Source organism: Sturnus vulgaris, chromosome 31 (genome assembly GCF_052056855.1).
Source record: "Sturnus vulgaris isolate bStuVul1 chromosome 31, bStuVul1.hap1, whole genome shotgun sequence".
NCBI classification, from domain to species: domain Eukaryota; kingdom Metazoa; phylum Chordata; class Aves; order Passeriformes; family Sturnidae; genus Sturnus; species Sturnus vulgaris.
In genome coordinates, this window is record NC_142273.1 from 2,178,691 (window position 1) to 2,198,812 (window position 20,122).

The window sequence follows — 20,122 nt, forward strand, 5'->3', positions numbered from 1 at the left end:
CTGCTGGGCTGGTCCTGGGGCTGTTCCCAGCCAAGCACTGGCTCCGTGTCTCTGACCACATGGGCTTTCTTTGGGGAAGGTTTGGTTCCTTGTTTTTCTGCCTTTTCAGTGGTTGCCAAAACACTCCCAGTGCCCAGGAACAGGCCCAGCTCAAACTGGGGTTGCCAAGGGGCCACCACTGCGCTCCAGGGATGGCTGTTCCCAAGGTTTGTGCCCTGGCACACGGCCCCCCGGTGCTGCCACACAGCCTCTTCTTCCAGCACTCCCAGAGTCTTTTTGGGGCTCACTCAGCGTTTGGAGCCCGGACAGGCAGGGGAGGGGAGCAGGACACGCTGCATGCACCCAGTGACACACGTGCAGCTGCACGGCCCTGGCACCGTCACATTCCACCTGTGCAGCCGTGGGGAAACTGGACGCATCAAACGAGACATGTTCGATCGTGAACAGAAACCGAGAGCGTGGGAGGGGTGGGAGAGATGGAGTCTGGCAGGACACGTCACATCCAGAGGCGTGCAGGGACCAGAGACACGGTGACACCCCCAACACCAACCCCAGGACTGCTTGGAACAGAAAACGAGAGCCACCACCCAAGCTGAGGGCACCTGGGTGGGTGACAGCCACATCAGGGGAGTCGCTGTCCCAGAGAAGCCCCCCTGCCACTCCACGGCGCAGCCCTGGGGAACACATGGCTGCCCCCATCCTTTTATTTTAACTGCGATAAATATATCCCGGCTGAAGACCTGCAGCCCCGTCGAGAACCTGCCACCCCGCCGAGTCAAGCCCGGCACCAACACCCCGCAAATAGAGATATTTATATAAAATAACACCACAAAAAGAGCCATTGAATCCCCGGGGGTGAGGGCAGGGGGAGCACGAGCCCAGTCCTCCACCCCCGGCACGGAGCAGAGTTGCAAAGCCAAGCGAGTGCGGGGACCTGGGGTGTGCGGGATGCTCCCTCCCGCCCCCGATCTTTGTTCATCCAGTTCTGTCATGTGCACGAATCCTGCTGCTCCAGAACCATCCGGCTCCCGCTGCCCATGGCGAGGGGCCGAGCAGCACCGGGGAATGTGCCTGGGGCCGGTGCTGCTCCCCCCGGGAGTGGGGTCTGCGGCCGCCCCCTCCCCTCGGCAGCCGCCCTCCTTCCCTGTGCACCTTTCAGAGGTTGTCGGAGCCGGCGGAGGGGTTGGTGTAGGTGAAGGTGCCGGCCCTCGTGGTGCTGCCGGCCACCTTGGAGGGAGGAAAAGTGAGGGGGTGTCAGGACCGGGCTAAGCCCCCACCCCGGGGAGGCAGAGGAAGACCTGCACCCTCTCCACGGCCACTATGGGCAACCAGAAGTTCCCCCATCCTCCCACGGTGGTGGGCTGCTGCCCTGGGTACCCTGGACACCCCGAGCCTCCCCCCCGTGCACAGGAGGAGCCGCGGTGGCCCCGGCCGTGTTCCCGCACGATAAGCCGGCCTGGCGAGTGCGAAGGTAAATATTTACCCAGGCCCCTGGTATTTGCACAGGGTGAGCTGCTCGCAGGGAGCTGGAGCAGCTGGACACGGCCCCCGCCCACAGCCCCGCGTGGGGGGAGCGCAGGGCACGGGATGACGGGGCGGCCCCCCGTGCCCCAGATCGCCTTGGAGAGCCCTTTGAGCCTCCAGGCAGCTCCCGGCGCCGCACCTGCAGCTCCAGTTTCGGAGTTGCTGGTGCGGGATGAGGGGTGCTGGCTACAGGAATCATCTCCTCAGCCTCCCATCAGGTTTGCAGTGCCCCAGCCCTGCTCCCCACCCATGGCAGAGGATGCCGTGGCAGCAGGAGACCTGAGGGTCTGGCTGGGACACAGCAGAGCAGGAGAAGGGGCAGGGTGGGCAGGCAGCAAGCCCCTCCTGACGTCGCTGGGGCGGGGCACAGGGAGCGGCTGCCCAAGGTCGCGGGGAGCTCCTGGAGCCAGGCCGGGTCTGCCCGCGCCGGCCGCGCACCCGCTCCGAGCGCTGCGCCAGCCAGGCGTGAATGTTACGCTCACCTCCTGGCGAGGCCGGCATGGGACGAGCTCCCCGGACACCTGCCCTGCCCTGCCATCCCCGTTAGCCATTAACCCAGAAGCCAGGGGATGCACCCCTACTCCCTGCCCTCGCAGCAGCCGGGGCCCCGGGTATGGGGCTCTCGCTCTCACCTGGCTGTAGGGGTTGGGTTTGCTGTTGGGGGACACGTAGCGCCCGTGGCTCTGGTACTGGAGGTATTCAGCCATGGGGTGGTAGGAATCTTTCTGGCTGAGTAGGTCCAGCTTCCCTCGGCTTTTCCGGCGGCAGGTGCAGGTGGACTTGGGGAGAGAGAAGGGGTCAGGGCTTGGCTGGTGTGGGGACAGGGACAAGGCACCAACCAGCAGAATGCAGGTGAGGACTGGGGAGGGGATGGGGCCTCACCATCAGGAGGAGACAGGTGAAGATGCTCAACAGCAGCAGGATGCTGACCAGGACCAACAGAGCAATGGCCCAGTCCGGGACCATGGGCACTGAAGCTGGGGACATCCCTGCTGCAGAGCCTGAAAGGAGCAAAGCTGTGTCTGCACCACAGGCAGAACCGGGACAGAACCCTGAGAGATCCCTGGGACAGGACACCAGGGGCTGAGCCCTCCTGCATGGGATCCACTTGTTCTTCCCAGTGGTGCCTGACACAGGCACTGGGATTGTGCACTAACTGTGCCTGCTGCAAGCCCCGAGCCCATCACAGCACCAAGTAGACCCCCTACCTCAACCAGGACAGGAGCCCCCCAAGCTTTTCCCAGGTTCCATCTCCCCTCCCTCCCCAGCCTGGAGCCTCCTCTCACTCTGGATGCTGTCCAGCTGTAGGCCCATGATGAAACCATTCTGGTCCAGGCTCTTCCTCAGGCGCTGCTCAGCAGCATCGGCAGTGACGGCATCACTTCCGCTCCCAAACACGAGGGTGGACTGGACCTCCACCGAGCCTGGGCTGCACAGGAGGAGGCATCAGCACCCAGATTGTCCCCTGAGGGGCTACTTAATGAGGGGATACACTGCAATACCCCAGCCCCACTGGCACTGCTCACCTGTACCACAGCTCACTGCACCCGGTGTAGGTCTGTGTGCCCATGCAGCCTGCGCAGCCAAAGACGTGTTCAAACTGGAAGGAAGCATTGAGGTCATGGCCACCTCCCCACAGACACCCCCCTTTCCTCCCTCCATGCAGAACTGAAGCGGCAGAACAGACGCTCAGAGTGCTTCCATGGAAAGCCCCGAGGTGAGGTGGCTCCTTCCCAGCACGGGCCAGAGCTGTGCTGGTGGGACTGGGACTCACCATGGTCAGGACAGTGTGGCTCAGGCTCCTGTACTCCTCTGATGCTGGGTCCCGCAGGCTCTCGTTGAAGCTCCTGTTGATGATGCGGAAGGACAGCGGGACACGGACGAGCAGCTGGACGGCAGCGGGCAGCTGAGCTGTGGATTTGCTGGGACCACCCCTGGTGGGGGTCTGCCTGGGAGCTGTGCTGCCCTCAGACGTTATCCAGGTGGGAAAGACCTGAACACTGGTGCTCCCGTTGCCCTTGGTGCTGCCCTCCACGGTGGTGGGAGCGGCAGAGCTGCCGTTGGTGCCGAAGGGGGGGGCCCAGTTGCTGCTGTTTGAGGTGGCATTGATATGGGGGATGGCCGGGCTGCTGGGGACAGGGCCGTTGGATGTGGAGTTGTCTGAGGAGTGGTTGCCAGTCTGGAATTTAGTGCTGTTTGTGCCAGGGAACACAGAAGTTCGGGGCCGGCTGCCCCCTGTGCTTTTGGGGAATATATTTGGCATCAAGGTGGGGGTGGTTGTTTCCGTGGTCATCTCCACCGTGGTTGTTTCGGTAGTTTCCATCTCCATAGTTGTCTCAGTGGTCATGGCACGTGTACCTGGAGGAAACCCCTGGAGTCAATGGCTGCAGCCCAGTTAGGGAAGGTTTTACCCAAAACATCTCGTCAGCTGGACGCTGTAGGAAGCACCACAACCCCCAAGAGGCAACAGCCCCTGGCTCCATCTGCCCACGAGGCTAACGAGACCTTCAGCAACATCCCACGATGGGGGCTGGTGCTGGGCACTTGTGGCACCACCGAGGGTCCAGGTGGAGCTGGCTGGGCATTGATGCCATGCCCAGCCCTGCAGACCCCTCCATTCTAGGGTGTCCCTGACATGCTAGGGGCTCAGGCATGCCACCCGATAAAGCCCCCCTTGCTGTGGGTGACAGGCTGGGGTGCCCCCACGCCCTCCAGACCAGCCTGGTCTGGCTGGGGGCCAGTACAGGCAGCTCCCGGGCAGGTTCCCAGCGGGTGCTGCAGGAGCCGGCGGCACTGGAGGAGAGCCCGGGGTCCGGGTGCTCACCGAGACACACCTGCATTCCAGCCTGCAAGCCCCGGGCACACTCTGCTCCGGCTGGTACTGCCACAGCCCAGCCCTTGGCCGAGCCCCTCGGACATGGCAGAGGGGCCGCAGTCTGAGCCCCCAGGTACCTGGGCACAACCAGCCCGGGGTCACTGCACCCCGGAGCCAGAACGCGAGAGGCGACAATGTCGCTGCTGCCAGGATGCCACTGGCTCCGGCATGCCCTGGTCCCCACTTCGAAAGGGATCCCGCTCCGCTCCCCCCGCCCCGGTACCTCCCCGCCTACCCGGGTCCCAGTCCGGCTGTCTCTGACCCGAGGTGCCGCCTGCTCCAGCCCCTCACCTGTGCCCAGCACCAGCAGCAGCAGAAAAACAGGGAACGCCATGGGGGCTGGTCCGGGGGGTCCCGGCGCCTCGCGGGTTCGGCGGAGGCTGCTCTCCCGTTAGCTGATGGCACACGCCTCGATCCAGGGATCCGGAACTGGCAGCTCGACAGCGGCCAGAGCTTTATAGAGCACCTGGAGCAGGTGGGAAGGCCCCGCCCCGCTGCCGGCTCCAGGGAAGGGGGGTCGTTCTGCCCCACTTGGCACAGGGGTGCCATGGCGCCGATGGGGTCCCCGCAGCATCAGCCCCCCAGGCTGGGTACCTCGCGCTTCCCTGGCTTGGGGGGACACCCCTGGCAGCGTCCCTGTGCCGTGGGCGGACCCAGCCTCGGGTGGGGGCACAGGACTGGACGGTAGCCGGGTATCCTGGGGCAGGGGCGGGAGCAGCATCTGCCTGGCTCCCTGGGCTGAGCCACGGGTCCCAGGACCTGGTGGGGGGCACCGGGGTAGGCACATAGGGGACATGGAGTACCCCAGCCCCTCATGCAGGGGGGGCCTCATCCTCTGGCTCAGCCCAGGGTTAATCATTACCGGCTGGTCATCGCCTCGCCCTACACTCAAATAAACACCGGTGACCCCCCCGAAACGCTTACGCAGGTACAGCCCAGGGCCCCACGACGTCCCAATACCTCCCAGTAACCTCCCTCCAGATCCCAGGGCCCCCCCAGCAGGCACAAACCCCCATCCCATTCAGGACACGGGTGATGCTGGGTGCTGCGCTGGGTGCCAATGCCCCACCCCAGAGGTAACGGGCGCCGCCCGTGCCTGGGCACATGTGACATGTGCTCCTGGCACGGATCGGCATCAAAAGCTACTGTGGTCCTGCTCTACTCCTGCCCTGCAGAGAGTCCTGATCCCTGGGAGAGCCCCAATCTCTCAGGGGGGTGCTGATTCCTGTGAGGGTCCCAGTTCCTGGGCCCTGGTCAAGGCCCCCACACTTGGCTCCTAGCCAGCCTCATGTGAAGCCGAAGTGCCACCCCAGGCACGCCAAAGGGTTCTGAGGTGGTGCCGAGAAGAGGAACAGAGTGGGGGGGTCTCTCTGTACTGCAGTGACATGAGGGCAAGGGATGGATGGCCCGGGTTTCAGTGCAGGTGGAGCACTCTGCTCACCCCGTAGCCTTGGCAAGCCAGGCCACGTGCAGGCAGGTGCAGCAGGATGCAAGCAGCAGCTCTGGGCAAGCACACCCTTTCCAAAAGGTTTCATCACGGGAATGGCTCTCCCTCTGCAGTGATGCTGACTCCTGCTGCCCTCTGCTCCAGCCCTAATCCCCTGCCCCATTCAGCTCTGGGGGCTTTCTCCTGAGCCCCTCCATCCCCCTGAAGTAGAGGGTTGAGGGCTGCAGTTTTCCTCCTGCAGACACCCACAGAGGACACGCTGTGTGGGGGGCTGAGGAGCAGGAGGGGGTCCCAGTAACTGCTCTCACCCTCCAGTCCTGGAAATGAGGGCCATTAGCCCACCTTGTCCATGTCCAGTGGGTTCCATGTGTCCACCCTGTCCACGCCCGGTGGGTCTCATGCACCCACCACCACCACCACGTCTGGTGGGTCCTACGTCCCCATCCCTGCTGTGCCTGATGGGTCTCATGTGTCCACCCTGTCCATGTCCGGGTAAGTCCTGTGTATCCACCCTGTCCATGCCTGGTGGGTCCCATGTGCCCACTGCCATCATACCCCGTGGGTTCCATGTGTTCACCCTGTCTGTGTCTTCTGGGTTCTATCTGCCCAACCCCACCCTGCCCAATGGATTCTATGTGCCCAACCTCACTGTGTCCACTGGGTCCCATGTGCCCATACCCGCCATGTCTGGTGGGTCCTATGTGTCCACCCTGCTCATGCCTGGGGGATCTTAAGTGTACATCCCCACTGTGCCTGGTGAGTTCCTTGCATCCACTTTGTGTCTGGTGAGTCCTGTGCTTTCACACTGTTCATGTCTTGTGGATACCCTCTGTCTTGCCCAATGAATCCCCTGTGTCCAGCCTGTCCCTGCCCAATGGATCCCTTGTGTCCAGCCTGTCCCTGCCCAATGGATCCCTTGTGTCCAGCCTGTCCATGCCCGGTGAATCCCCCGTGTCCAGCCTGTCCCTGCCCTGTGGATCCCCAGTGTCCGGTGGGTTCCGACTCGTCCCGTCCCCGTCCCCGTCCCCGTCCCCGTGCCCGTCCCCTCCCCGCGCGTTCCCGGCTCGGGCCGGTGGCCCTGGACCTGCGGCGCCCCCTGGCGGGCGCGACCCCGCACGACGCTCGCGCCGCGCACCGGCACCTTCGGACGGGACCGGGACCAGAACCGGGACCGGAACCGGGACTGGAGCGAGACTGGAATGGGAGAGAGACTGGACTGAGATCGGAGGGGGAGTGGGAAGGGGACCTCTACTGGAGTGAGACCGGGAGCGAGACGGGGATTAGGACCGGAGCGAGTGCGGAACCGCCACTGGAAAAAGACCGGGAGCGGAATCGGGACTCGACTCAGTAATGCAGTAATGGAAGTGAGACCGATACTGGAGCGAAACCGGAGCGGGAGAGGGACTAGGAGAGGGAGCAGGAGCGCAGCGGTAATGGAATCAGGAATGGTACTGGACCGAGATCTGAGAGGGAGCAGAAGGACGACTGGAACAGGAACGGGAACTGCGGTCGCCCCTCGCAGCTCGGGGGCGCGGGAAGAAGCGCCCAGTACCAAGCGGTGATTTCACCTGTTCCGGTACTCCCGGGGAGAGTCAGCTGCGCTCCCGCCGCGGCCCCGGGCCGAGAACGGGCACAGGCACCGGCCCCGGTCCCGTCCCCAACACCGGAGGGCAATCCCGCGTTGCCCTTTTAAGAGGGGCCCGGTGCCGCCGCGCCCATTGTCGCCGCCGCCGCCGCGGGGCGGGGGGGCTGGGCCGGTGCCGGGGCCGCGCTCTCCGGGGCGGGCGGGGTGGGGGCACATTCCGCCGCGTTGCCGGGACAGCCGTCGCCGTGGCGACCGGTCCCTGCCGCCGAGCCGCGGTGCGCGCCGCGCAGTTCCCACGGAACGGCCCGGGCGGCGGCGGCGGCTCCACTCCCTCCGGGGCGGCGGGAGGGCCGGGATGCGGTGCAGTGTTGTGCTCTCGCCCACCAATATTGCACTCGTCCCGGCCTCCCGCCGCCGCGGGCTGCGCCGGTGGAACCGGCCGGGCACTGACCCAACCCCGCGACCACCGGGAGGACAGCGCGGGACGGAGCCGAAAGCACGGGGGGGGAACCCACCGCCCTCTCGGGCCAGCGGGACCCCCAGGGACCGGGCGCGCAGGCTAGAAAACACTCAAAACTTTATGGCCAGGCGTGGGGCAAGGACCGGAGCGCCCGGGGCAGGCGTGGCGGGAGCCCCGGCACTGCGGGGCCCCGGTACTGGCAGTGCAAAGTCCGCGGGGGGCCGGGAACGGGGCCCGGCCAGGAGGAGCGGCGGGGCCCGGTGCGGCCCCGGGTGCCGCCGGCGGCGGGAGCCCGGAGCGCCACCGGTGCCGCTGGCGGGGGAGGCCCGTGCCGGGCGCGGTCACTCTCGTCCCTCCAGCAGGAACCGGCGGAAGGGCTCGAAGTCGGCAGGGATCGTGTCTGTGGGGAGGAGCGCGGGGGGCGTCAGGAGCCGGCGAGGGGAGCGAGCCCCGATAAGGTCCCCGGCCCAGGACTGACCCCGCCGCAGGGGCGAGGGAGGGGATGCTCGGCCGGCCGCCGGGCCGGTGTGGGGGTCCCGGGGGGCCCTGCTCACCGTTGCAGCGGTACTGCAGGTTGGACCAGATGATGTTCTCCTGGGAGAAGCAGAAGACCCCCAGCCGGCCCCCGCGCATCGTGGTGTCGATGATCACGCCGGAGTCGGCCACCAGCTGCGGGCCCTCGTACAGACGGACCCTGCAGGGGAACGGGGCCCGACCGCTCAGCCGGCCCTCATCGGCACGGGGGCCGGGATTCCACCGGGACCCCGCCGCTACCAGACCGGGGCAAACAACGGGATCCCACTGAGACGCCATCGGGGCCAGCACCTGGATCTCACTGAGACCCCTCCACGACCAGCACCGGGCTCCGAGTATCCCGACCCGGGGACGGTGGCACCGGCCTGCAGCCGGGGCATCCTGCTGGGGGGCTGGGCCGGGGGCACCGGACCGGCTGGATCCTCGGGCCGGGGCCCCCCGCCGTGGCCGGACTGAAGCCCCCCGCGCCGCCCCCGGCCCGGCCCCGCCGCCTTTGTCGGGCGCTTTGCATGTGAAAGGCGCCGGCGGGGTCGCCATGGCGACGGGACAATGCCCCGGGGGCCCGGGGGGCGGAGGGCCCGGCGGCGGAGCCCCCCCCACCCCCCGCCGCGGCCGCCCCGGCGGGAGCCTTAAAGGAGAAACGCGGCTGCGGCCCCACCGGGCAGAACCCCTCCCCACGGCCGACATCCCTCCACTGCGGTGGTCTCACGGGGCTGGATGCTTCCCCACGGCCGCTATCCCCACACTGAGGTGGTTCCACAGGGCTGGATCCCCCCCTGGCCATCATCCCCTCACTAGGGTGGTCGCAGGAGGTAAAACACCTCCTCATGGACATGCTCCTACCCCTGAGGCGGTTCCGCAGAGCAGGACCCTTACTCACGGTTATCATCATCTTCACCAGAGCCGGTTCGCTCCAGGGTTGGTTTCTCACCAGTGACCGGCATGCCCCACACTGGTGTGGTCCCACTGCACCCCAGCCTGCCCCGTGGCGAGTGCAGCCCCCACCCCAGCAGCCCCCATGCCCCCCCTGCTTACCTGATGTAGCCCACTTGGGGCCTGTGTGCCAGCTGCCAGCGGTAGGATGTCTTGTCCCTCCAGCCGACATTCCGAGGGTCCTTCCAGAGCAGGCGGACGTGGTCAGGTGTGTGGCCCGTGTGCCACAGCGCATTGCGCAGGTGCTCCCCAGGGCCCGTCGAGGATTTCACTGCCTGCAGGTGCATGGGAGCTTTAGGGGGAACCTGAACAGGGGGGGCTGACCCGGCCCGTGGGTGGGGCCACCACCCACCTTGAGCTGCAGCCCCGGCTCAGCCACAGCACGGAAGGGAGTGGCCTGCCAGTATGTCTGCTCTGTCTGCTTCCACATCACCACGTAGAAACTGGCACTGTCCTGGTAGCTGAAGATGAAGCCGGCGTAGTCATCGTCGGTGATGGTGTTGACATGGAAGGTGCCCTCAAAGTCCACCCCGTTGAAGGCTGTGTAACCTACAGGCAGGAAATTCTGCGGGGAGCCCTCACTCCCCACGGGACTCCCAGCCCACCCACCCTTCACCCCTCTGTGGGGCAAAAAACCATCCCTCACTCCCCTGCACAGTGGGAGTACGGGGGCTGCCCCCAGAGCCTGTGGGTGGGTGAACATATCTTACCCACAGCCAAACCCGGGTCACTGTTCATGGTCTGCACAATCTCCATGCCCTGCGGGTGACAGCTGGGTGAGGGGCACCCCAGCACCCCTGGGGACCTCCAGGTCCCCTCAGCTCCCACCCTGCAGCGCAGCCCCCAGAAACACGGGGCGCAGCACCCACACCTGGTTGAGCACAACCCAGTTGGGGTCGATCTGGGCGTCCCCCTCGGGGTCAAGGATGACGGTCTGGTAGGCACGGAAGTCGGTCAGTGTCACCTCGGCACTCTCAGGGCACACGTCCAGCTGGTCCACCACCGTGTCATTGTCAAAGTCCTCCTCGCAGACGTCACCCACGCCGTTCCCTGGGGACAGGTGCCCAGTCAGGGCTGGGCTGAGCCCACACAGGTCCAGCTCCCCCTGCCCACCCCATGCTCACCGTCCGAGTCTTTCTGGTTGGGATTGGGAATGAGGCGACAGTTGTCTGGGCCAGGTGCCACATAGTCCGGGATGCCATCATTGTCATCATCATTGTCACAGTCATCCCCCAGCCCATCGTTGTCCGAGTCCAGCTGGGAGCTGTTGGGGATCTCAGCGCAGTTGTCCTTGGTGTCCTGATGCCCATCCCCATCACTGGGAGCAAGAACAAGGTCAGAGCAATGACAAAACTGGGGATCTGGCACCACATGCCAGCTCCCCAAAGACCCCATTTTCCCTCCTGACAGGTCTCTGAACCAGGAGCCCAGCTCTGCCTCCAGGGACACAATGGGGAGATCACCCCACTGCAGTGCTGTCCACACCTGTCCTCGTTGGTGTCACAGATGTCTCCTACCAGGTCACTGTCCATATCTGTCTGGAGGAGAGCGGAGCCCTAGTTCAATGGACATCCCAGGGCAAGGAGGAGGACCCCCTGCTCCCTGCTGGGCCAGGCCCCACTCGTCCCAGGCTCCCCAGCCCAGCCTGGCCCCAGCCATACCTGAGTGGGGTTGCTCATTTCAGGGCAGCTGTCACAGGCATCCCCAACACCGTCCTCATCCCGATCGGTCTGCAGAGGGTTGGGCACCTTGGGGCAGTTATCCAGCATGTTGGGTATCCCTGCAAGGATAGCACTGAGTGGATACCCCACCCTGGTGGGACAGCTCCCCTGGCACTGCCAGGTCAACCCAACAGCAGCTCACCGTCCCCATCAATGTCATTGTCACAAGCATCCCCCTCGCCGTTGCTGTCTGTGTCCCGCTGGTCATTGTTGGGCACATTGGGGCAGTTGTCACAGGCATCCCCAAAGGAGTCAGTGTCCGAGTTCTGTTGGTCCTTGTTGGGGAAGAGCCGGCAGTTGTCCTGTGGACAAGAGGATGGAGATGTTGGCATGCAGTGGCGGGCAGACAAAAGGCCACAGGACAGAAAAACGTCTCCAGCACTCTGAGACCATTCCCAAGCCACCAGCTACCCAGGAGAAGTATCTTGAGGGACTCAGAACCGAGCCAAAAGGAGAAGCCCTCCTAGAGCCACTGGCATGGCTGCCTGCCCAGCACAGACACCTCTACATTCTTGACGCCATCGCCGTCAGCGTCGTCATCACATTGGTCCCCAATGCCGTCGTTGTCAGCATCCTCCTGCCCAGAATTGGGCGTCAGGCGGCAGTTGTCCTGCAGGCACAGCCAGCATGAGGGATGGGGAGGAGACAAGGTCTGGAGCACAGCCCTGCTGTGGATTCTGTGCCCTGCAGCCCCTGTGCCTCCTCTCCAGGAGCTCACCTGCTTGCAGTGCTTGTTGTTGTCGATGCAGGGCAGGGGCTCGTCCGGGTACCCATCCAGGTCTGTGTCTGGCCCGCACACGTTGCCATTGCCAGCCCAGCCCACGTTGCACTGAATAAAGAAGAGATCAGGGTCTGGAAAGGGCCCTGGCAGGACAAATGCTGCCATGCTGTACCCCACACACCCTCCTCCCGTCCCTGTCCCCTGCTCACTGCACAGGAGATCTCCCCGTTCCTCTCAAACAGGCAGAAGCCGTTGATGTCGCAGGGGTTGGAGGTGGGAGTGCTGCAGGACCTCTGTGGGACGCAGCCCGATGTTTGGTTCCCCACAAAGCCCGACTTGCAGGGCCCGCACTTGTAGGAGCCCTGGGGGAGAGAGGGCAGGGGTGGGATGAGGGGACCTGATTGGCCCCGGGAGCCAGGGAGGGAACAGGGCAGCGCTGCTCACCAGCGTGTTGGTGCAGATGGAGTTGGGGTCGCAGCCCCCATTGTTCCCATCGTTGCATTCATCAATATCTGTGCAAACCTGTGAGTAGTGTGGGAGAAATGCTCACCTGGGGCCTTTCCCTGTGGGCTTCCTGCCCCCAGGAAGCTGTCCTCCTCCACACTGCATCGTCCACCCTGTCCTGCACTCCAGAGATCCCACAGGGACCTGGCCGAGTCCCGTGGCACTGCACTCACCTGCTTGCTGGCCTTGGCATAGTCCACCCCCACGCCAGAGACGGTGTTGCCTCGATAGCCACGGGGACAGGGCTCGCAGCGGAACCCTGGGGCTGTGTTGATGCACTTGGAGCCAGGGAAGCAGGGGTTGGCATAGGCACACTACAACACCAGGAGAGACACAGGCTTCATCCTCGGGCACAGCATCCCACTTCTCGCTTCTCGGGGTGGCTGCTGCCCCAGGCTGTCCCGGGGACAGGGGGATCCACCTCTTCTCGAGAGGAAGCATCCTCTGCAGGCATAGCCTTGGCAGTGCCAGGGCTGCTGATGCCCCCCAGACCGTGCCCACCTCCTCGATGTCAGTGCAGTGTGTGCCATTGCCCTCCAGCCCTGGCGGGCAGGGCCCACAGCGGTACCCAGGGTACTCGTACGTCTCCATGCAGTCCACACCGCTGAAACAGGGATTGGGGTTGCAGCGGGACCGGTGCTCATGGAAGCCTGAGGAGAGGAGAGGCAGGTGAGCGGTGAGACAGGGTGGCCCTTTGCCCTCCAAGGTGGGAGCAGAGCCTCGCCAGCACTCACCGCAGACCTGGCACTCCATGATGGTGTTGCGGATCAGAGACATCTCCTTCACCTGCAAGGCAGCAGAGCACGGAGCATCAGGAGGGTGCTGGCACTTTGCTCTAGGAAAATCCAGCCCAGGGAGTGTCAGTATCCCCTCAGTCCCACCTGGTCCCTAATGTCTTCCCGCAGCTCGGTCAGGACCCGGTTGAAGAGGGTCAGCTGCGTGACCAGTGCCTTGGTCTGCTCACCTGCCAGCAGCAGAAAGGAAAGGTTAATCTCAAGACAAAGCCTCCCAGGGCTGTGGGCCAGGACTGCTCTGCCTGTGAGGATGAGGCACCTGACAGCCTGTTTTTCTCCCCAGGTAACACAGGGCCCCTGTTTCTGTAGCACACCCCACACCCTCTGATCCCACATGGGGCACTGGGACAGGCTGTGCAGGGATTTCTGCCTCCTTGGAGCCCTAAATGCCTCACACCAGGCAACGTGGGAAGCAGAGCAGGGACTTACCCAGGATGGAGGCCAGCACACTCGTCACTGCAAGGAGAGAGATGAGACATTACCAAATGCTGCTGTCACACCCCAGCAGTGTCACTTCACATGGTCATTCCTGGTCAGCACATGTGCAGCACTGTAGCTCCCACCTGTGTGGGAGACACTGGGCCAGGAGGGACAGAAACATCCCTCTGTGCTGTCACCCTCCACCTCCTTATGCCACGGCCCACACAGGTGACTCTATAAGCCCTTCAAGCCATTACCTGCAGTGTGAATGGACTCATCTCCTTGGAAAGGGCACTCACTCAGGGCCCCCACACGGCTCATGGACCCTCCCAGGATCAGCTTCATCGACTCTACAAACCCCTGATGTGTGTGGGGAAATGCAGTCAACACAGGGGGCTCTGCCCATCCCCAAGGGTGCATCGACTGGAGTCTCCATCCCCCTGGCACTCACCTGCATCCTCTGGTAGGCCTTCAGCCCTGTGCGCACCTCGATGGACTCCACCTCGGCCAGGGGGATCTCGGACAGCTCAGGCAGCCCCACACTGGAGTCCATCTGCTTGCAGTCGACGTAGAGCTCCACGCTCAGCGTGTCCCTGCGCAGCCCGCTCAGGCGCACGATGACAGAGTGGCTCTGCCCGTCCGCCACGTGCGCGTGCTGCAGGTTCACCGAGTGCACCTTGTTGTCCTCCCGCAGGTACCGCACCAGGACTGCGGAGGAGCAGGAAGGGGCCATCAGCTCCCTCCCAGCACTGGCAGCACCCTGGCACCGGTGTGTGCGCGTTGCTCTTCCCTGCAGGAACTCTGTCCCGTTTGTCTCAGAGCACTGGGGCGAGAGCAGAGCCGGTCCATCCCCAGGAAAGGGCACCCACCTACCTTTGTTGATCTTCCCCACGACAGAGACCTCCAGCCATCGGGTGTTGTCCTTCTTGGAGTAGAGGCCGAAGAGGGTCCCCCCCTGCTTGGGGGGCAGGCGGAAGGTGGAGAGGAGGTACACGTCGTTGACAGTCAGAAGCTCCATGCGGATCTTGTGGGCCACGCTGGCCATCTGCCGAGCCTCGCTCACCAGCAGCAGGTCGATGACTGCGGGACACGAGCATCGGAGTCGCCTCTGCACCGGCAGCCGCAGCTCCGGCCGGTGACTACGGGGATGCCCGGTGCGGTCAGAGCGGGGGTGGGGTGGGGGTGTCCCTGGACCGCCGGGCTCTGGGGGAACCAGGGAAGCCCCGGGGGCCCCGGGGCCACCCCCGCGCGGTGGCGCTCCAGGACCGGCCGCGTATCCGAGAGGGACCCGCGGAGCCCCCGCATCGGCGAGACCGGCAGAGTCGCGGCCCGGAGCCCTCCACGCTGTCCGGGCTTCCCTGCATCCCGCTCCTCGGAGTCCCCCGCGGGCCAGCCCCAACAAGGGGCGGCCGGACAGGGAGATCCCGGAGGGACGGTCGGGCCCCCGGTACCCGCTCGGGGGAGCGCGGACAACTCGGTCCCGCTGCCGCACGGCTGCCCGCCTGTTCCGTGCAGACGCACCGGGCAGATCGAGAGGGGCTCCGGCGCCGGGGTCAGCCCCCGCCGCGACATTCCCCCGCGGCCCCGAGCCAGCATCGGAACAGCAGCGGCCACCCCGCGCCTCGGGGTGAACGTTCCAACGTTCCCGCTACTCCAGCCCAGCTCCCCTGGGGCGAGCAAAGCCGCTGTCAGAGAGCGGCCGTGGGACCGGGTCTGCCGCCGCCGACCCCCGACTGTCGCCCGTCCCGCCGCCCCTTCGGGGCCGCCCCACCGCCGCCCCGAACCCCTCCGGTACCTTGCAGCTCCTGACGCGCCGCGGCGGCGGCGCCCAGCAGGAGCAGCGCCAGGAGCGCGGGGCTCCCCGGTGCCCCCATGGTGCCGCCGGTGCCGCCGGTGCGGTGCGGAGCGCGGCGGGGCGGGGTGGCGCACGGGGGAGGGGCCGGCGGGGCCGGCAAGGAGGAAACAAAGAGCCGTCAATCACCGGACGCATCCCGGGGACACCGGCGGGCGACCCACGGCGGCTCTGGCCCCGGAGGGGAGCACCGTGCCCGTGTCGGCGCGGCGCACTAGGCCCGGGGCTCCGGGGATCCCCCGGCGCTGCCGGCCCTGGGGCAGACCCCGCTCACAGCTCCGGTTCACCGGGAGGTCAGGCGGGCGGGCTGGGGCAGCATCTCAGCCCGGGAGAGCGGGACTGGCCGTGGGGACGCTTGTACGGAGGTGCCCCACGCCGCGGAGCCCCCCGGGCCGGCAGAGCCCCGGGCCGGTCCGTACCGCCGGGGGATGCTCGGGCCGCTGAGCCGCTCCCGTGGAGCTCCGGCCAAGGCGGGCGGGCGGCCCGGGCGGCCCGGCCGTGTTTACAGCTGTTTCCCCCGGTGCCATAACAACGGGCTGAGCCCAGCCTCGGGACTGCCCCGGCCCCGCGCCCCCGGTCCGGCTCCAGGCCAGCGATCCCGCGTAACGAGGGGGTGCGGGAGATGGAGGGGGGCGGTCCGGAGCCGCACACGGGGCGTTTTCCCTCTGCCGCTGCCAGCGGGCTCCCGGCCCGGCTGCTTTCCATGGAGATGTGCGGGGATGAGCGGTGCGGGGCCGAGCAGGGTGGGCAGTGCGGAGCTGGGGGCCCATGAGAGGAGATGCGGGGCACAGCAGGACTGTGCGGTACGGGACCAGGAAGCGTGAGCCGTATAGAGCAGAGCTGAACCATGCGAGGCAATGTGGGTCCATGCGGGGAAATGCGGGGCACAGCAGGACTGAGCAGTGTGGAGCTAAGTTGAGCTGTGCGGGGCAATGCAGAGAGATGCGGGGCACAGCAGGGTGAGCAGTGTGGAGCTGAGCTGAACGGTGCCGGGCACAGCAGGGCTGTGTGACACAGTGCGGGGCACAGCGGGGTTAGCAGTGTGGAACTGAGCTGAGCTGAGCTGAGCTGAGCTGAGCTGAGCTGTGTGGGTCACAGCAAGGCTGTGAGGTGCAGGGTCTGCGGGACGTGGGCTTCAGACCCCACCATTCCCACCCCCCGACCCCGCTCGCTCCGCTCTATCGCGGAGCCCCCGCTCGGTGCCGCCCCGCGGCGGGGGCGGGCGGGGCCGCCCGTCCGGTTCCGGGTCGGCGGAAGATGGCGGCGCCCATGGAGCTGTACTGCTGGGCCGGGGGATGGGGGCTGCCCTCGGTGGACCCCGACTGCCTGGCTGTGCTGGTGAGCGGCGGGGCCGGTGCGGGGCCGGTGCGGGGTCCCGCGGGCAGACCCCGCTCTATCGCTCCTTCCCTCCCGCAGACCTACGCGCGGTTCACGGGGGCGCCGCTGAAGGTGCACCGGGTCACCAGCCCCTGGAGGAGCCCCTCCGGTAAGGGCCCCGCCGAGGATACCGGCACCACCGCGACCTCCCACCCCCCATCGCAGCCCCGTGGTCCCGTTGCCCCCATTCCTCACCAATGTTCCCTCCACACATTACGCCCCCCACCCCATCACCCCATCACCCCATCACTGCACAGCCTCCCACCTCATCTTATCCCTCACGTCCTGTGGCCCCACAGCACTGGACCCCCTGCCCTATTGCACCCTTCTATCGTACTGCACCCCTCTTGCCCTATGGCCTCTCCTCCCCACGTGGCACCATCCTTATATTGCACCCCCCTATACCTCATCACACCCCCATTACCACCACTGCCATCTTATTACACCCTTTGCCCCATCACACCCTCCCACCCCATTGCATCCCTCACGTCCTGTGCCCCTGACTGCACCTTCACACCCTCTCATCTTATTGTACCCCCTTGTCGTGTGTCCCTCACGCCACCGCACTTCCCTCTATCCCGTCACACCCCCACCATGTCATCACCATCCCTGTCCCATCACACTCCCTCTTGTCCTATTGCACTCCCTCATCCCATTGTGATTCGTGTCCCATTGAAAACTCTCATCACACCCCCTACCTCACTTCACCCCCCATTTTTCTGTGCCATCACTGCACTCTTACACCCTGTTGCTCCTCCTGTCCATCACCCACCCCCACTTCCCACTGCAACCCCCTTGTCCCAGCACATTCCCCATTTCTCATCACACAGTTTCTACCCCCTCCCGTACACTGCTCTGTCCCCACCTCACACCCCTGTCACTTCCTCGTGCCCCTCATCCAGGCATGGGGGTCCATCCCCCATTCCAGCCCCCTGCACCCCTCACCTGCTCGGGGTGTCCCTGGGCACAGTGACCGCAGTCCCCACTCCCCCTGCCCGCAGGGCACCTGCCCGCCCTGAGAACACGGGACGAAGGAACCATCTCCAAACCTCAGCAGATTATAACACACCTCAGGAAACAGGTACAGAGGGGCTTGGAGCCCCTCCTGCCCTGGGCTGCGGGGTACTGGAGCCCCTCAGGGAGGAGGGAATTCCGTTGTGTCACCCATGGGTGGGATTTGCTGCGTTCTGTGGGACCAAACCTAGTGTTTGCTCTGCAGAAGTACAACGCTGACTATGACCTGTCAGCCACGCAGAGCGCAGACACGCTGGCCTTCGTGTCCCTGCTGGAGGAGAAGCTGCTGCCAGTACTGGTGAGGCTCCGGGGGCTGCAGGGAAGGGGCCTCACCGAGGATCAGCTCTGCTCCCAGAGCTGTGCCAGTGGGCTGGGGTGTGTGCCCAGCTGCCGGCAGAGCCAGAGAGCACTGTCAGCAGCAACATTCGGGAGCCTGGCATGGCAAGGATGAGGCTTTGGGGATGGCAGCAGTGGGCTGTACAGCCCAGGCTGGTGTCTGCCCTTGACCCCAGTGCTCCTGCAGCCCCTCGTGGTCACCAGGGTGGCTGTGCTGGCCAGGGGCTCTGGTGTGTGCCCCTGCTGTGGCCAGGCTGTGCATTGTTCTCCACCACAGATCCACACCTTCTGGGTGGACGCAAAGAACTACGTGGAGCACACACGGAAGTGGTACGCAGAAACCATCCCCTTCCCCCTCAACTTCTTCCTGCCCAACGCCATGCACAAGCGGCACCTGGAGCGGCTGCAGCTCTTGTGGGGGGATGACTACATGGAGGATGAGGAGAAGCTGGAGAAGGAGGTGAGGGATGGGGTCTGGGCACAGTGGTCCTCAGCAGTGTCCAGGGGATCCCTGTGAGGCCAAAATCCAAACTGGGGTCTGGGTTCCCCCCGTCTGCTCCCCTGAGCACTGTGGTGGTTCCTGGGCAGGTGACAACCCTCTGTCCTCCTCCTGCAGCTCTACCGGGAAGCTCGGGAATGCCTGACACTCCTCTCCCAGCGCCTCGGCTCCCAGAAGTTTTTCTTTGGAGACTCGTAGGTGGTCAGAGGGGGAGAGGGGAAGGGGTCTGAGAGCCCCCAGCACCAGCAGGGCTGAGGCCCCATGGTCTTCAGGGGAGCTGCAGCCCCTGTGCATTGTTTCGGGGGTGGAACAGGCTTGCAGGGGACAGGGCACTGTCCCAAGGTGGGGTAACGCCGTGTTGTCCCCGGGGTGCTGTGGCTGGGAGTGGCTGGTGAGTCTGGGTGGCTTTGGGTGGGGACAGTGACCCAGGCACGGCTCTCTGTGCCCCAGGCCAGCCTCCCTGGACGCCTTAGTCTTCAGCCGCCTGGCGCCTCTCATGAAGGCGAAGCTGCCCAACGGGAAACTGCAGCAGCACCTGAAGTCCCTGCAGAACCTGTGCAACTACTGCACCTCTATCCTCAGCCTTTACTTTCCCTGGGACGGAGGTGAGAGCCGTCCCCTGCCTCACCCTGCAGGCTTGGGGTGACCTGTCCCCCCAGCTGTGTCCCCAGCCTGCGCTCAGTCTCGGGGTGACCCTTCCCACCTACATCCCTGCTCTGCCTCTCCAGGTGATCCCCTCACCGGTGCCCCTCGGGCTGCGGGCACAGATGGCACTGAAGCAGAGGAGGACCCCCACAAACGGCGCAAGCAGCTGCTGTCAGTGCTGGTGGGGCTGGTGGCCATGCTGGGCTACGCCTTCCTGAGCGGCATCGTCTCCATCCAGCGCGGCAGCATGGAGCCGGCCGGCCGGCAGCCCGTCGCCCTGGAGGAGGAGGAAGAGGAGGAGGAGGAGTGAGGATGAGCTGTGTGACTGTTCCTCCCCAGCCCCTGGAACTGACTGGTTTTTACGCCGGGAGCCTGGCAGTGTCGCTGCCCGCGGGCGCTCTGCTCTGTCCCACAGGAACCACAGCCCTCTCCGTGGGAGCGTCCCTGCCACGCCAATAAACCTCCCTCTCTCTGTCTGCGCCCTCTCATACTCCCAGCACCCTCGAGGCCCTTCCCAGTTTCCCCAGTTGCCCAGGCTGGAGTTGTGCAGCAGGCACCAGTGTGTCCTGCCTGTGTCTCTGTCCCTCGGTCCAGCCTTGGGTCTTGCTGAGGACCAGGCAGAGGAGGGACCTAAAAAGCATCTGTGGCATCTCGGCAGTGTCCCCTGTCTCTTCTCCAGCAGCTCTGGGGCTGAGCCCCATCTCTCTCCTGCGGCATTCCGATGTGGCATCCCCCCGGGCAGCACAGACAGCAGTTCTGTGGGGCTGGCACTTCCCCTCTATGCTGCTGCCAGCCCGGCTGCCCTGAGCACGGCAGCACAGCCGAGACACAAAACCAGAGCCAAGGGCAGCCGGGGCTGCTCGTCAGGACACGTCCCCAGC

At 65.4% G+C, this 20,122-nt stretch overlaps 3 protein-coding genes and 1 long non-coding RNA gene across 5 annotated transcripts; 2 read left to right on the top strand and 2 right to left on the bottom strand.

Moving 5' to 3' along the window:
• Positions 1 to 636: 636 nt before the first annotated feature.
• Positions 637 to 6,854, bottom strand: MUC1 (mucin 1, cell surface associated). Its single transcript, XM_014889349.2, has 7 exons — positions 4,691 to 6,854; positions 3,299 to 3,882; positions 3,051 to 3,124; positions 2,811 to 2,953; positions 2,407 to 2,525; positions 2,157 to 2,303; positions 637 to 1,227 (listed from the first exon to the last, which is right to left on the bottom strand). Exons 1-7 carry the CDS (start codon positions 4,731 to 4,733, stop codon positions 1,156 to 1,158), a joined length of 1,182 nt encoding a protein of 393 aa, XP_014744835.1. The 5' UTR covers positions 4,734 to 6,854; the 3' UTR covers positions 637 to 1,155.
• A 1,291-nt stretch (positions 6,855 to 8,145) lies between these two features.
• On the bottom strand, positions 8,146 to 14,575 carry THBS3 (thrombospondin 3). Of its 2 annotated transcripts, XM_014889314.2 has the most exons (22): positions 14,392 to 14,575; positions 13,970 to 14,226; positions 13,776 to 13,878; positions 13,528 to 13,554; positions 13,186 to 13,268; positions 13,039 to 13,090; positions 12,806 to 12,954; positions 12,478 to 12,618; positions 12,245 to 12,322; positions 12,010 to 12,162; positions 11,798 to 11,908; positions 11,582 to 11,689; positions 11,222 to 11,381; positions 11,020 to 11,138; positions 10,844 to 10,896; positions 10,483 to 10,676; positions 10,230 to 10,408; positions 10,069 to 10,117; positions 9,711 to 9,907; positions 9,461 to 9,633; positions 8,446 to 8,585; positions 8,147 to 8,291 (listed from the first exon to the last, which is right to left on the bottom strand). In XM_014889314.2, exons 1-22 carry the CDS (start codon positions 14,561 to 14,563, stop codon positions 8,233 to 8,235), a joined length of 2,757 nt encoding a protein of 918 aa, XP_014744800.2. In that variant the 5' UTR covers positions 14,564 to 14,575; the 3' UTR covers positions 8,147 to 8,232. The 2 variants fall into 2 exon arrangements, with proteins under 2 accessions (XP_088010850.1, XP_014744800.2); XM_088154724.1 differs by having other exon boundaries at positions 8,146 to 8,291; positions 12,806 to 13,090; positions 14,392 to 14,563.
• On the top strand, positions 13,152 to 14,521 carry LOC148220740 (uncharacterized). The gene is made up of 4 exons (XR_015798640.1): positions 13,152 to 13,290; positions 13,382 to 13,981; positions 14,213 to 14,287; positions 14,416 to 14,521. It is a non-coding gene; the product is annotated as an uncharacterized LOC148220740 (long non-coding RNA).
• Positions 14,576 to 16,588: 2,013 nt separating the features above from the next.
• MTX1 (metaxin 1) lies at positions 16,589 to 19,717 on the top strand. Its single transcript, XM_014889353.2, has 8 exons — positions 16,589 to 16,708; positions 16,787 to 16,856; positions 17,749 to 17,828; positions 17,967 to 18,059; positions 18,375 to 18,557; positions 18,714 to 18,790; positions 19,047 to 19,201; positions 19,325 to 19,717. Exons 1-8 carry the CDS (start codon positions 16,628 to 16,630, stop codon positions 19,549 to 19,551), a joined length of 966 nt encoding a protein of 321 aa, XP_014744839.2. The 5' UTR covers positions 16,589 to 16,627; the 3' UTR covers positions 19,552 to 19,717.
• The last annotated feature ends 405 nt before the right edge of the window (positions 19,718 to 20,122 follow it).